This window comes from Chrysemys picta, chromosome 10, assembly GCF_011386835.1.
Source record: "Chrysemys picta bellii isolate R12L10 chromosome 10, ASM1138683v2, whole genome shotgun sequence".
In the NCBI taxonomy this organism is placed as follows: Eukaryota; Metazoa; Chordata; order Testudines; family Emydidae; genus Chrysemys; species Chrysemys picta.
The window spans coordinates 53,123,016-53,138,255 of NC_088800.1; the positions used below are offsets into that span (position 1 = coordinate 53,123,016).

At 45.0% G+C, this 15,240-nt stretch overlaps 1 protein-coding gene across 3 annotated transcripts in view; it reads right to left on the bottom strand.

The window, feature by feature from the left end:
- Positions 1 to 15,240, bottom strand: part of DNAAF8 (dynein axonemal assembly factor 8) — a 149,273-nt gene that overhangs the window by 121,905 nt on the left and 12,128 nt on the right. For all 3 annotated transcript variants that reach the window (XM_065559812.1, XM_042854127.2, XM_065559811.1), the window contains exons 5-8: positions 13,145 to 13,247; positions 5,824 to 5,965; positions 3,608 to 3,754; positions 2,422 to 2,517 (exon numbers count right to left, since the gene is read on the bottom strand). In XM_065559812.1, the coding sequence (XP_065415884.1) occupies positions 2,422 to 2,517; positions 3,608 to 3,754; positions 5,824 to 5,965; positions 13,145 to 13,247 (488 nt within the window). The remainder of the gene's footprint in view (positions 1 to 2,421; positions 2,518 to 3,607; positions 3,755 to 5,823; positions 5,966 to 13,144; positions 13,248 to 15,240) is intronic.

A 15,240-nucleotide genomic window follows, 5' to 3' on the forward strand; every position in this document is an offset into this window, starting at 1 on the left:
CACCAGTTTTTGGGCTGATTGCAGTGTCAGGAAAGGAGCATCACAGATGTCACTGTTCGGTTCTGAAAGAGGCAGCTGAGAATTATCTGGACCCAGAGAAGTGGCTATGTGCTGTCTGAGTTTGATATTACAGTGTTCTGGCTCTGCAGAGTATACGCCTGCATGCTATTGTGAATTATTCATACTAACCTTGTACTTTTCAGAACACAGAGTATTCTACAGCTAGGCTTCCCACTTCTATTTTCTTAAGGGTCTCCTCTTTTCTGTCTCTTATTAGGAATCACCACTTTAACCTGTGACCTCTTCTAGAGATGACAAGACTCTCCTGGACACCTGAAACCCCTGGTTACTGTAAGAATTGGACCATTAAGGAGAATGACTAAGCAGTGTGGGTTTGCTAACACCTCCCCTGCCAGATACCGAAAATAATGAATGTGAACTGAATGACATTCTCAGCATCCATAAGGCCAGGGCCTCAGATTCTAAATCTGTTGCCAGGTAAACTGCTAATGTAAGTGCAGAGTGATGATTGTTCATTCCTGACCTTGCCTCGACTGTGCATGGATAGCAGTGGCGCCAGCAGAATGCCTTGGTATAATAGACCTTGGACAATCATGAGTCATTTGCAAGAGCAAAGAGGGTAAGTTAGCAGTAAGGATTCTACTAACACATCACCATGTCCCTGCAGTGATTCTGATCGGATACTTATCTGTCTCCAGTAGGAATAGATGTGACAATTAAAGTACTTCTGTGCTTGCTTCTCCTCCTGGGAGGCAACTAGTGGGGTAGGGTGAAGACATTGGTGACCTAATCTGACCCTGCTCCATATGGAAATTTAGTGAATGAACCAAGTGGAGTTTGCTGGCCCTGCTAGGGAGATGAGGTGGGAAATGTCAGGGGCCAGAGTACTGGTGGTGCATGAGTACAGAGATTTCTTACACGTGGCCCCGGGGATCTGCCAGGTTTGAGGGCACTTCTGTGTCTCTCTGAGGAGATCTTCAGAGATTTCTCCCTCCTGCAGGCTTTACCCTGGGAGGGGACCATCTAGATTCTAGCCCAGTGTAACTCAGGTGTAACTCCACCCAGATCAGTAGAGTGACAATAGCACAAGGCCCAAGTAAATGAGATCAGAATTCAGCCCAAGGGTTTTCTGCCTGCTCAGATGACCAGATTTCCTAACGTGGGAACAGGGAAACAGTAATATTTGTCAGGCATTTTATTTTAATTTTTGTGAGCAATTTTAAAACTAATCAAAATTGATTTGGCCAGGTTTTGCTTTATAGGACTCCAGATTTACACTGGTGTACCGCACAGTGATTTCAGTGGAGCTTCTCTGGATTGATACCAGCACAAATGAGAGCACCTAGTGTGCCTGATCGCTCCTGCTTGGTTCTGGCTTCTGACTATTCTCAGCTGCTAAATCATTCTGAGTGGTTGGGCTCTGTTCCTTGGCGAATCATTTATTCTTTCAAAACTATTTTTAAAAATAAGAGTAATTGGCTCTACCAAAAACAGAACAAAACAGCATGTTCTGCTTGTTCCTTCTACTGCTCTAATTCAGGTATAAGTGCATCATTAAGAACCAGGAAACGGCTTCTAAAGATAAAACCGAGCATACATGGGTGAAACGTTTAGGCCCTGACTCAGCAAGGTACTTAATCATATACATAACTTTAAGCATGTGAGCAGTAACTATTCATATGCTTAAAGTTACGCACATGCTTAACTACCTCGCTGAATCAGGTCCCAAGTCTGGCAATAGGGAGGTGTTGGCATCCCTGCATACAGAAGCATCTACAGTTCAGGAGTTCCTTGACTGTTCACATTATACCCAGACAAATAAGGAGATCTGAGAGTTTTTCTTCCCACACACTGCAATAATCATGCTAGATCAATGTCAATTTCTAGCTTCTGTTTGATCATTTTCCTAAAGAGGCTGGGTAGGAGTATATGCCCATAGTCTTTTAAAATGTTTGATTTGGAGTTATTTAAAAACAATTTTCTCAAGTTACTCAAAGTGGCTCCGAAAAAAAATAAGGCATTTTTCCTACTGTCTGTGTCTATTCTGCATGTGTCTTTTGAGCCATGTCTGTTTCATCTACTGACAACAACAAAAATGTTTTTTTACTCCTGATATCCCTATAGATTCCATATAGCTGCAAAAGAGCCAGGTGAATTCTATTCTGCCTTAAGCATCAACAAGTATGTTCTAACTCCAGCATCTTGATTGTGGCTGCAGCAGAAAGAACACAAGACTGGTTTGCTAGATCCAGACTGAAACATTTTGTTTTAACTATTAAACTTAGCAGATTTGCTATGAGAATCACTGCTGGATAATATTTTAATAGTGAGATCTCACTCTCAGTCTTTTTGGGGATCATTTCAATTTCATGAAAAGGGGAAGATTCATGTAGTTTGTACCGTGGTCCTTGGGAAGAATCTTGCATTCTCGCCTTTGTTTTCGGTTGGTCCTTAACTGTTGTATCCTCCTCGTCTTCAGTGGAGCTGTCATTCAAGCTATGAAGCAAAGAGATCTGATTACTGGACACCTCTGTTCATGGTCACAATATAAACAAGCAGCCTGGGGGATTTATCCATAATGTGCTGTCTTAGTCATGCCTGAGATGCAAGTTTAAAACAATGAGATGCTAAAGAAAATATATGGAGTCAGATCTGCAGTTGATATCAACTGGCACAGCTCCACGGACTTCACTAGAGCTAGGTTTATACAAGCTGAGGATTTGGCCCATGATGCAATAATAATAAAAAATAAAATAAAATAATAATAAATCTTTTATTTCTTTAAAACTGCATGGAGACAGCTCCTCAGAGGTATCTTCCCAACAGCAAATACCCAATAACTGATACACACCGTTTGATGCCCTAACAACATAACTCATCCTGGGGTCATGAAGGACAATCTTATGCTTGTTTTTACTGGAACAACTTGCTTTTAGCTAAATTTAAGCCTGTAGTAAAATTTAACCTCCCTGTGAGTTAAATTAGAACTCCTTAATGAAATACATTTAGACCCAGGGGTGTTAGGTGAGTGCATCTAAAACATTTACTTGTCTTCATTATCTACAAGGTTTCTTCAGATTGCTGTTTTCTTCAAAGCCATTTTCTAGCCAGAACCATCGCTAAGCATCTCTGGGAAAAGAGTACAGAAGTCTCTACTTAGTTGTTGATAAATATTGTCCACTCACCCCTGTGGACATGCTATGTGTCCCTGCATCTTGGGGAGGAAGCAAATAGCTTTCTCAGTCTCATTAGCTTTAGAGGAGACCCTCTGCCGGAGCTTTTGGAGTCTTTGGAAAGAGGCCAATCTCCCAGAACTCTCCTAGGCACCTCATAGTCTCACAGGAGACTGAAAAAGCAGAGCCAACAATCCCTTGGTTGCCCATCTATCCTGGATTTATAGTTTCCCTTCCAAATGCTCACTCACTCCACCAGAGGGCTACCCTTTCCAGACCAAGGGCAAGAAGAAGTGATACAGCAAAGAAAGCCTTTCATGGTACTGCTCACCACGGGCATGGGATTTGCAACAACCTTCAGGTTCGTGCCCTCGGTCCCTCGTTTTTCACTAACATCAGACCCCAGAAGTTACCTTTGATTTTCAACGGACGGTAATGCTGATTTGTGTGGTTTAACGTCCCGTAAATCAATGTACACTGTTGGGGGCTCTGCTGTACACTGCAGTTCTGGCATGTCCATACTTCGACAGCTCTGGGGAGGTGGCGGGAAGACGATTTCTCTGAGAATATAAATCATCGTTTCAAGATATTATTCATCTTCCTAGGAGAAGAGTTCCAACAGGACATACATTTGGAATGAAAATAGATCAAGAAAGGGACTGCACTCCTGACTATTACACAGGTTCCAACTCACTGTCTCTGCACATGGTAGAAGAACACTACCATAAATGCCAAGATTTAAACTTCGGAGCTGCTGAATTCAACAGACATGACATTACCTCATGACATAGAGTTCAGATCTGCATCCACAGCACCGTAGTGACACAGGTCTGGGCTAGACAGGAGTTGAAATGCTAAAGATTTACAGTCTGTCTGTTTCCAAAAAGTCGACTGTACTGCATATCTTTGAGGAATCTCTGATTTTCAACTCAAACAATGACCTTGCTCAGTTAGAGGCACAGACAGCCATATAAAATCAACCTGACCAGACCGGGCAGAAAATAGAATTTTCTGATCCCCTCCGAGGAGATGCCTACACTTGTCTGCTTAGAGACCTGATGGTGATGCTCTGATTTTTATCCCCAGCTGGAGGGAGAAAATCTTCTGACCTCTTAGGACCTCTTGTCCCAGGGTTAACTATTATTTATTTCTCAAGCACTGATGGTGAGGTTGGCACTGTAGAATATAGAAAAAGACAGTTCCTGCCCTAAAGAGCTTACAATCTCAAAGACAGGCACAGGTTTGATTACTGTAACCTCCTCCTTAGGCTTCCCGGACAGTCCTCTCTCTCACTACCATGTGCACAAAGTGCAGTCACTAAGACCACATCGTATCATTCCTGTCTTTGAACACCTCCACTGGCTACCCCATCTTCACCGCATCATGTTCACATTTCTTGTCCTCCCCTTCAATATCCCCATAACTCTGCCCTTCCCTAATAATCTGCCTTTGTCGGTTATTGATTTGCCCCTGTCCTCCCTGCTCTGCCAATGATGCCATCCTTGATACCCAGTTTGTCTGCTTCTTTCACTACCATTTCTTCCACACCACACTCTATGCATAGAACATCCTCCCGGAGTGGGTCTGAAAGGCCACTGCCTCTGTGCATTCAGATTCCTCCTCATGATCCCGTTCTATAGTGATGCCTGAAAGAAATTACACCCAGCTAATAATGGCGAGGTCAAGAGACCATTAAGAGAAAATACAAACCCCAAGCCCTCCATGGAATAATCAAAACATGGCCACTCATCACCCTGATCACTTGGCTTGTCTGCTCAATCCCATTCTCCCACACTTCATCCATTTCTCTTTTTAGATTGCAAGCTCTTTTGTGCTCTACTGGAAGACATAAGCAAAGACAAACACTCTGAGAGAGCCAGAGAAAGGAGGTTGTGTTTGTGCCCTTCCCCCTCTCCAAGAATGCTGCATGGAAAGGCACCTTACTGAAGACAGTCAAACACTACGACATGGAGCACTGACCCTTAGTTTGCTCCTCATCTTGGCAAGCCCTGCACTGCCTTGGATGTGTCTCCATCTAGAGCTGGTCATTGTGGATTGAGTCAGCAAGGGGGTTGCTCACTTAAGGCCTGAGCCAGCACCCATGGAAGTCAATGGGAATCTTGACTTCAATGGGCACCTGATTGGGACCTTGTTACCACATGGCTGCACTGGGGTAGTTGGGGCACCTGTGAGTAGATTCAGATCATTCCGCTTTGGATTTTCAAAGGACCCTAATGGAGTTAGATGCCTAAATCCCATTGAATTCAATGAGAGTTAGGTATCTAACTCTCCTAGGGTCCTTTGCCAATCCCACCCTTTGAGTGTGACAGGCTCTATGAGCCCTTCACTGTTGCACAGATTGGCTGCATGCATCACAACCTTTTTCAATGGATTGGCCTGGGTAACTCTTGTTAGCTTTTCTTTTCAACACTACCATAAACACATGCAATTCCTCACCTTAAGAAAATAAAAATACTATGCCACATTCCTACTGTGCTATTAAATTCCTGCAAGGTACAAGGCTATGGAAAGGCACCCAAGTGAAATCATTAATTCCCATACATTCTTACTACAGTCCCAACCATAATCACCCATGTGCAAAAATTAACTCCTAGAGAGCAGGACCTACTTCTGATCTCCTTGGTGTTCTTGAAAGTGAGCAAGTGTGGCCAATGGCTTCCTGTGGCGTGGAGACAATGCCTTGGACTGGTTGGCACACAACTCTTCTAGCTTTTCCATGAGTCTACTTTGGGATCTAGCAATCAAGGCCTCTATGGATCAACAGAGATGACAGAGAACTATTTACTACAGTCTTGCTGTTGTAAGAAGAGCCTCCAACTTCCCCTTTTGTGCCTTATCACTTTCTCTACAGAGTGTCACAGACACAGGAGTGGTAAGGAGTGTATTGCTAGGTAGCTGCAGTCAAAATCTGGTTCCACTTCAAAACCAGGCCAATAGTTTAATTTTTAAATAAACTTAAAAAAAACCTATGTGTAAGGTTCTAATGGTCTATCCTTCCTTTGCTCCTGACTGCCACCACTCAGCTTGTGCCACTACATTCCCTGGAAGCTGGCCTCTGGAGTGCTGATATAGCATGACAGGACAGATAAATAGGACCAGATTCAGCAGGGAATATAAAGGAACATAAACCAGTTTAATTTACACCTTCTTCTGCCTCCTTGTCAAGCCACTTACACTGACCTACAGTCCCTTAGGTCAGTGTAAAGAAATGTAACTTACACCCATTTACCCTTCCACTTGGAATTTGGGCTATGGCACCCAGTAGGAAAGGCAGGATGGACTGTTACAATATTAATTGAAAAAGACTTAGAGAGGTAAACAGCAGGGAGACAGGACAGGGAGAAGGTAAAATTGGGGAGAGGAGAACTGATGGTATTTACTTGACTCCCTGAAAATATTCCCTGTAAGGAATAACATACCCACAGTTAGGGACCCACCCTGCTTGTTTCAGAGAGTGGAGCACAGAAACCTAACATGCCATTCTTCAAATATATAAGATTTTACACAAAATCCTACATTAAAAGAACACTAAGGTTGCAAAGTCAAGCACTCAAACGTTGAAAAATTCCAAAATTATGACTGACTATGCAATTTTAATTCAGCCCCATTGTGCATATGCCTTATGAGACAGCCTTTAGTGACATGATCACGTTACTTTTTTTACAGGACCCCTGCCTCATTCAGCAATTGCAGGGAAAGTTCTATTAAGCACATGAAGTCAGGGGTTACGGCATGCTCAGTCACACTGTGGGGATGGTGCATGCGCAGTATGCAGGAGTGGTGAGGAAATGGAGCATACCTAGCAAAGTTGGAATCTTCAGAGAATTTAGCGGCCAAACTCTAACAAGTCTCTACTGAGCATATGCAAATTGAAATTTTTCAAAGGCTTAGTCAAATTTGGCTGATGTTCTCTGGGACAGCAAAAGACATCTCTAACACCAGAGCGACCCTCCCTCCAAATTTCAAGTCCTTGCTCCAAAGCATGGAAGTTCCAGTGCTTCTCAACAAAACAACTGCAAGAAATTTTTTTTAAACACAAACAAAACATATTTTCCCTAATCTCGTTCTTGGCAGCAGCTTAACCCTTTTTGATGAAATTTAAGAAAAAAAAGAAAAAAGAAATTTAGCCTGAGGCAAACACCCAGCATGGGAAATTTCAGCCCAAATGCTTAAAGTCTGACAAAATTATAAATAACTGAAAACAGGGTCTTTTAAAAGAAAACATCAGGCAACATTAACTACAGTGGCACTACCAGCTCCATCTGTATTAGTAAGTTGCAATAATCAACCCTGAATGTCACAAATACATAGATCACCAAGATGGGTCTGAGACTGACAGTATGTGGAGCAATCTTCTGGCCCAGTGGCAGATGGAAGTGTGCTGTTTTTTGTTGCCATGATTGGGTACTAATGTAACCTACTAAAACAAACACTTAGGGTATATCTACACTACACACTAAGCCTGAGAACCGGGTCCAGCAATTGTAAACCCAGCTTTACGATGCAGTGTGGACGCTCAAGCATGGGCTTGGAAACACCTAGTCCCACAAACCTGGGTTTACAATGCAGTTTAGACATACTCAATGATTCTGCATTAGCAATCCCAGGAGGGCACCTCCACAGCTATTTCCAAGTGATGTAAATAACAACTTCACTGCAGAATCTTCAAACAGAGATTTCAGCCCTGGGTTTCAAAGTGCAGTGGCCTAGCCCTGCGACTCCTCTCTTTGGATTTAGGTTTAATGATGAAGAACAGAAAGGGAATGATCCTGAGATGCAAGTGGAACTGCAACAGAAGAAACTGAATTTGTCTGAACTGCTCTCTTCATCTGTGAAGGGCAATGACACAATGAAAACTACAACTCAAAGTCTAATCAATGCACAAACCATTAGGTTGAGAGGTCTGGAGAGGGTGGAAACAGACAAGTGGGTCCCCCAAATGCTTAACCTTGAGATTTCTGCTGATTCTATTTACAGCAAGAGAGCACTGTATGTATTAAAGCAGGTGGATGCTAGCACTTACAGAACAATCATGTTTGAGGTCATGAACAATGCAGATAAGGGTCACATCTTAAATTATAGACCTATACAGTTATCCTCTTCCCATATTTTTAGTTCAGTTATTCAGGCAAAATGCTTTTTCCTCCTCCTCACCCTGAGAAGGATATCAATTTAACGTAACCAGAGCCTCCATTTTCTTTCCTACTAAGCTTTAGCTTTGCAATGGCATAAGAAGTACCTTTTCTAAGTTCCTTTTGGAGGAACAATAGTTTATGGTTCATTTGCAGACCTTAGGCCAGATCTACAAAGGTACTTAGGCATATAAAGAAGCAGATAGGTGCTTTTCTCAATCCCACTAAGCACCTACCTGAGACGGATGCCTAATTCTTATTTGCTTTCAATAGAAGTTAGGCGCCTAACTCACACAGGTGCCTAACTCACACTTAGGCACTTGTTAGACACCTAGGGAGATTATCTGCATCTTTAAACACCTAAATACCTTTGCAAATCTGCCCCCTTGCAAATGGTGCTGGACAGTACAGAAACTTAAGGGCCCACAAGAATGATTCAATCAATCTTTCAAAAAAATAAAAATAAAAAATCAGACACCTTAAAGTTTGGAATGGGGAGGGTTTTGTTTTTTAATTGTTTCTGACACTTTAAAAATTTTTTAAAATGCCCCTAAGCAGCACTGTGTGCCAGGTCACAACGCCCAGAGCAGGGAACCATGCCCAGCCCTGCAGGACAGGAGCCGCTGCTAAGCGGGGAGCGTGGGGTGAGCTTGTTTTCCAATCCCTGCCTCCCCCCACCTGTAGGCCTGCAACCCACCATTTGGGAAACACTGCTAACAAAATATTCCAGTTAAAATTCCCAGCTAAATGTAAAAACCTCAGGTAACAGAAATATTATCAGCAGGAGTGGCACCTACCACCTCCTGGTTAGTGTGGAGGGGATATATTCGCCCTAGACTCTAAAGTTATGGTAACCTGACAGTTATGTGCCGTTGTTATAATAGGCGCCTTTAGAGAAAGTGTGTCAGAGCAATTGGTGGTGTGAGTTGTCATAGCTCCATGGAAGCTGATGGAGCTATGTTGATTTACACCAGTTAAGGACCAACTGGGCCAATAGGTTTCTCTTTTAAGATAATTAACAAGCTGGTTCTAGGCTGGCATCAAGAAAACTAACCTTTCACTTGCTACTATTTTTCATGTTGCTCCAAAAGGCCATAGCTGTTAGGAGTAAGTATAAATGAGCATACAGAGTAGGGGGACACAGAGGGAGTGTGATTGTGTTCCCCCTAGGAGATAATGGACACCCTAGTCCTAAAACAATTGCTACTGTGTTGGGTATGGACTGGGGCCCTCCCCTCCGGAGGGAAAAGGAAAGGTTCCCCAAAGAAGGGGACGGAGATCCCTAGACAGAGAAGCCCTAGTCAGGAAGAGGAGCAGGGTCCTTGGAGAAGCGAACACTGAAACCCTAGACAACAAAGCCCAGATAGGGTAGAAAGAGAGGGAGGAGGTGTGTGGGAGATGGCCAGCCCAAGCCCCTTAGTGGGAGAAAAGGGGCAACTGGAGCTCCCCACAATGCAACTCCCAGGAGAGGAGATGTGGACTCCACTTGGGGTCTTGGGAGAACCCGAGGCCCAGGGTGTCCTGGAGAAGGTCGGGATGGAGCCTGACCCCCTACCAGAAGAAAAGGAGATAAAGGTGAAGGGACGCCCACAGGGGTGCGACTGATGTGCAGACCTGTGGGTGGTGGCAGAGCTATAGGGGCATCTACCCCCCACAGTGTACTTTCTGCAGGGGGGAGGAGGAGGAAGGAACCCCACAAAAAGGATGCTGGGGATCACCCAGAAGAAGGGGCGAGACTCCCTGAGCCAAATCCTACCGATAAGGGGCAGAGAGGATGAGGAAGGACGAACCTGGCAGTTCATAAGTGGGGGAGGTGTGTGCAGGGTGCTGACTAAGAAACTTTGAGCCAGGCCTCTATCACACCAGCTCCAATCAAGAAAGGGGAAATGGAGCTGGCTGAGTAAGCCAGAGTGGCGAATGAGGAACAGCTGCCGGCCACGTTAGCCAGGGGCTACATAAAAGCTAGCAGGAAAGAAGGAAAGGGAGAAGCCAGGGAGTTGGAGCTCCTCCCTGCTGGCTGCAGGAGTTAGCAGTCCCTGGGGCTATGATACTGAAGTTGTTTGTAACTAGAAGGTGATGGGAAAGTAGACTGAAATAAAGAGCATGGGTGATTGCACCAACGCAGAGGTCTCTGGCTGGTTTGTGGGTGCAGCAGGGGCAGAAACTAGAGGGACCCAGCTACCCTTGTTACATCCGCAAAGAGTTTGGATCCCTTGAACAGTAGGTCTTCAACTGTCGACTGTACTGGTTTTGGGAATCCCGACAGATGGAGCCAGGAAGCCTTCCTCATAACCACTGGGGTCGCTATTGATCTTGCTGCTGAATCTGCAGAGTCAAGAGCAGCCTGGAGTTGTTCTTCCTCTTCAGCCCCCTGTTCTGAAGTTTCAAGTAGTCCCTGTGCTGTTGATAAGGGGGACTGGCTGTGTGCTAGCTCTGGGAAGGATGGCAGATCTATGTTGTGGTGGTGGATATGCTGTCCATTGGCTCCAAAATGGCCATTGGGGTGGGAAAGACACAGGCGGCATCCATGGATGCCCATACCAGGGTTGGTTCTGAAGGTCCGCCAGGCAGATCTTGCACGGAGGGGCAGGCGTGGTGGGAACAGCCACAGGGGAGGAATGTTGTGGAGAGTGTATGACAGTATCATCTCCATCTTCATCCTTGCTCGAGAATTGTGGAGCGGAAATAGGTGGAGAGCTGGGTTGACTAGGTACTGTGAGAACTGTTGGTGCCAAGGATGGGAGATTCCGGTATAGAGGAAACGGTGAGGTCTTTTTGGTGTAGGAATTGTTGCAAAGCGGATGCCATCGGTGTAGTAGGAATCGGTACCAGATGCTGAAACCTGCCAGTCAGTGCCGATGTGTGACTGGAGTGTGCGATGTCTGTACTTGGCAGTGCCATCAGCTGTGGGGGTGCTGAGTGTTTAGTCATCTCTGGCGGTACCACAGCCTACGGTTTCATTTTCCCCTTGGTGCCTGTGTCCAAGCTCAGCTGCTTGGCAACTTTCGTTTTCTTGGTACCAATGGTGCCAGAGGGTCCTGTTGTTTCGGCCATTGGAATGGTTGATGCAGTTGGTCCTGAGAGTTTGCCGCTAGAGGAATGCCTTTTCTTAGCCAACTCCAGAGTCGGGGTACCCCGTTTTTTTTGCCGCCTCCTTGGTGGGTTGATCGGAAGCCTGGGCCGTGGAAGAAGGGCCCTTGTCAGAGGCTGTAGTCTGATCTCTGGCCAGGGGTGTGTATCTCAGGCTCAGACGCCAGACGGAGAGACTTCTCCATGAGGAGAAGTTTAAGTTGGAGATCTCTCGCCTTCTTGGTGTGGGCTTTGAGGTTGTGACAGTGAGAGCACTTCGCTGTCTCAGCGAGACACATATATCGCAGGACACACAGAGATATAGAAAGCCTGCAGGTAAGGCAGCATTTGAACCCTGGGGAGCCAGGCATGCCCCTTAGGGAACGTACTCTCCCCATAAGGGAGGTATGAATACTGTGCTACAGTGGTAAAAACAGAAACCTACTGTCCTATGAGGAAATTTTTTTTTCTTTTGAGAAAACAAAAGGACAGGGATAAAATAATAAAGATAACTAATCTAACTAGAAGAAAACCTAAAAGCTAGGGGAAACTATGCTTCTCAGAAAGCTGAGAGGTGCTGCTAGTTGCTCCAACTCGAGCCAATCGCAGTAGAGAAGGAACTGAGGGAGGGCTGGTCGCACAGCGCCAGTTAATCACCTGAAGCAGTGCAAGACGGGGACCGTGTATTTGTGACCCAACCGGACACTGCTACAATAAATCTCTGATTGCAAGCACAGGGGTGCACAAACACCTAAAGTGGAATACCCATAGGGACATCACTCGAAGAACTACTCCAATTTCCAGTGACACTAAGTGTTTAAATGGCACTTACCAATTGATTGTATTTAGCTGTATCCCATGGGCCTACTACCCACCTTTACTCCCCAAGCATAGGGCCTGGTACCTTCTCAGAGTTTAGAAACCTGATCCAATTTGGGCCTGGGTATTAAGTAAGAGGGCCTGTTTTCCATGTCTTCCAGGATGCCATAGCCCCAAGAGGGAATTCCCATCTCCCTAGGCAGCTAATGTATGGGGAACAGAAGGTGCTAGCTGGGTGCTCATGCTACTCCTTTCCAAAGGCTAAAATCTACCCAGATCTGCTGAAGTTGCACTGCAGGGGAAGTGGGAAGCTGAAGGATGACACTGCACAGTTGCTCCTAGAGACCTCCATCCTGTAGTTCTGGAGTGGGCAAGAAGGAGCAAGTCATAATTGATACACTACTTCTCCTTTAAAAAGCAGCAGGTGCCCCAGGAAATGTGTTGCACACTGTCCAGCTGCCTGAAAGGATATAACCACAACTCCTAGGCAATATGGCCCCACGTGGGATGGGCAGAAGTTAGCAGAGACATGACCCCAGTCCATAGGCTCAGTGGGACAAATTCAGCCTTGGTGTGTTTCTGTTTCAATCAATAGGCTTAGACCAGGGCTGCATCTGGCCCAGTACCTTTGACACCGAATAAGGAAGGAATTGTTCATTCTCAGAACATGGCCGGCTAAGAAGCAATGGTCTCACAGTAAAGGAAAGTTTAGGTTACAAATAAAAATTCTTAAGTGCAAGAGAAGTTAAGCAGAGGGATAGATGTTCAAGGCACCATCAATGTAGACAGGCAAGGAGAAGTTAGAGAGAATGACATAGGCGAGAAGAGATGTCAGTTCTGGTGTGCCCTACTCTGAGTGGATTGTTTTTACACAGTTTCAGCTAGTTAACATTGGTTTTGTAATGTTACTATGATCCTTTGAAGGAAGAGCAGGCTCCTCTGAGTGAGTTCTACTGTCTTTCTGCTCCTCCAGGTCCTCAAGAATCTTGTCTAGATCCCACTTCTCGATATCCTGAAAGAATAAAACCAATGGTGAGGGAAAATTCATCCCCAAGAGGTTATTACAAAGATAAAAATCACAAAGGCCTATACTCTATGGGATAAGTTCTCCTGAGTACCTTCACCATGCAGAAGTACCTGAATGCATGAACAGCATATGGACACCTGCCTTCCTGAACTCCACCAGTGTCATGTTCCTGTCATTCCCCAGAAGAAGACCCTGTACTCCACTGGACACATGGGTTCTTCAGGATGGACCTACAAAACTGGATATGGCTATCTAGAAGAGGGAAGCTACTGCCTGGTGCCTCCCATTGTCTGCATTCCACTGTGATGACTGAACAGATCTGATGTGACCAAGTGCAGCCTAAGTGCTAAGAGAGCCTAGCTGGAGAGACTGATGCTCAACATAAGAGTGGAGGAGCTTCCTGCACTATCTGAAGAAGCTGCTGAGTCTGGGATGGATGCAGTAATATGGACTGAATCAGCACCTCCTCAGGTCAGAAATACAAGACCCATCCCTCTAATATCCACATGACATCCCCCTCTGCTTACTGTCCCCCAACCTATAACTCGGTTCCAACAGCTAATCACATGCTGGAGTCCCTTCCTAACACCTGGTCCCTCCTCCCCTCTCATGTCCATCAGCAACACCAGATCCAGCCCAAGTCTCAGTGAAATGTTAACACCATGTTTCCTATTAGATAATGCATCTATCCCACTTCCCACACCCACTTCTGCAGGGGGCTCCTCCTTTCAGGATCACTGACCCCTATAAAAATAGACTAGGAAAAAATCATGACAGCGGAGAGACAGTCAGGTGGATCAGGCCATCTTTTCTTCCAAGAGAAAGGATACAGAGCCTGATCCTAAGAGGTGCTGAGCACTTGTAACTTCCATTGATTTCAAAGGGAGCTGTGGATCCTCAGCAACTTTCAGGATGAGGCATGTAGCCCCCTCCCTTGGTTTTCTCCCTGTTTTACGTTACTTAAAGGCAGATGGGTTCCTGACCTAGAAACATTATTTCTACGTCACAGCCAGCAGCAAGCTGGGTCTCAGAATTGGCTGTCCAATAAGAAAGTGGGATGACCTCAAATTATTCATCACCAAATATAATTAGCTATGTGCACTCTTCCCACAGTTCAGGTTGGAGAGGAGCTAGCTACTTGGAGCCAGAGGAGGAAGTTAGCAAAGCAGCAGGCCAGGCAGGCCACCATCCTCTTCCTCTCCTTTTCAGTGAGAAGAGAGAGTTTTCAACTGCAACCTTAGATCAAATGTGCTGGTCAACCAATGCACCCAGAAGTTGTAAGTAGAAACCTGCAGCTTGGCAAGCAAACACTGAAGCCCAAAGGTGCTAAACACCTTTGAGGATCTGGGCCGAAATATTTACATACCCCTTCTTCAAACCAGGTTTGTGTTTTCCTGGGCTGCTAGACAGTAAGTTGTTTCCCAGCATGCAAACAGCCATCCCGGGTCTGCGCTGGAATTCATGGGATATCAGTGGTTCACTGAAGTTCAACATTCACAGCTCTTTACTTTATATACTGAGGAGAAACACCATCTGGTGGCTAAATATCAGGAAATGTCAGAATTTACCGACTCCTCTCAAAGCCTTCCCTGGGCTTAAAAATGCAAATACCAAAATACCCAACCTGCCCACAATGCTCGCTTTATTATATAACTTGTCATTTACAGAGAGCTTTTCATGCAGAAAGCGTCTGTCCTGACTGTGACTTAAGGCACAACATTAATTAAAAATATACCTGCCTAAAGTAAAGACACTAGGCCTGGATCCTTCATTACGATCTACATGGGTACACCACTGCATCCATCCTATTGATATCAATGTGTGCCACTTGAGCATAATGAATTGCAGGATCCTAGACTAAATTGTATTAAAAACGAATATATAAAAGAAGCCAACAGCTGACTACTCCCTAATTATAAAACCAGGTCAGTATTTTGGAGACCCAACTTAGGTAACTATTTTTGAAAATTTAGTCCTT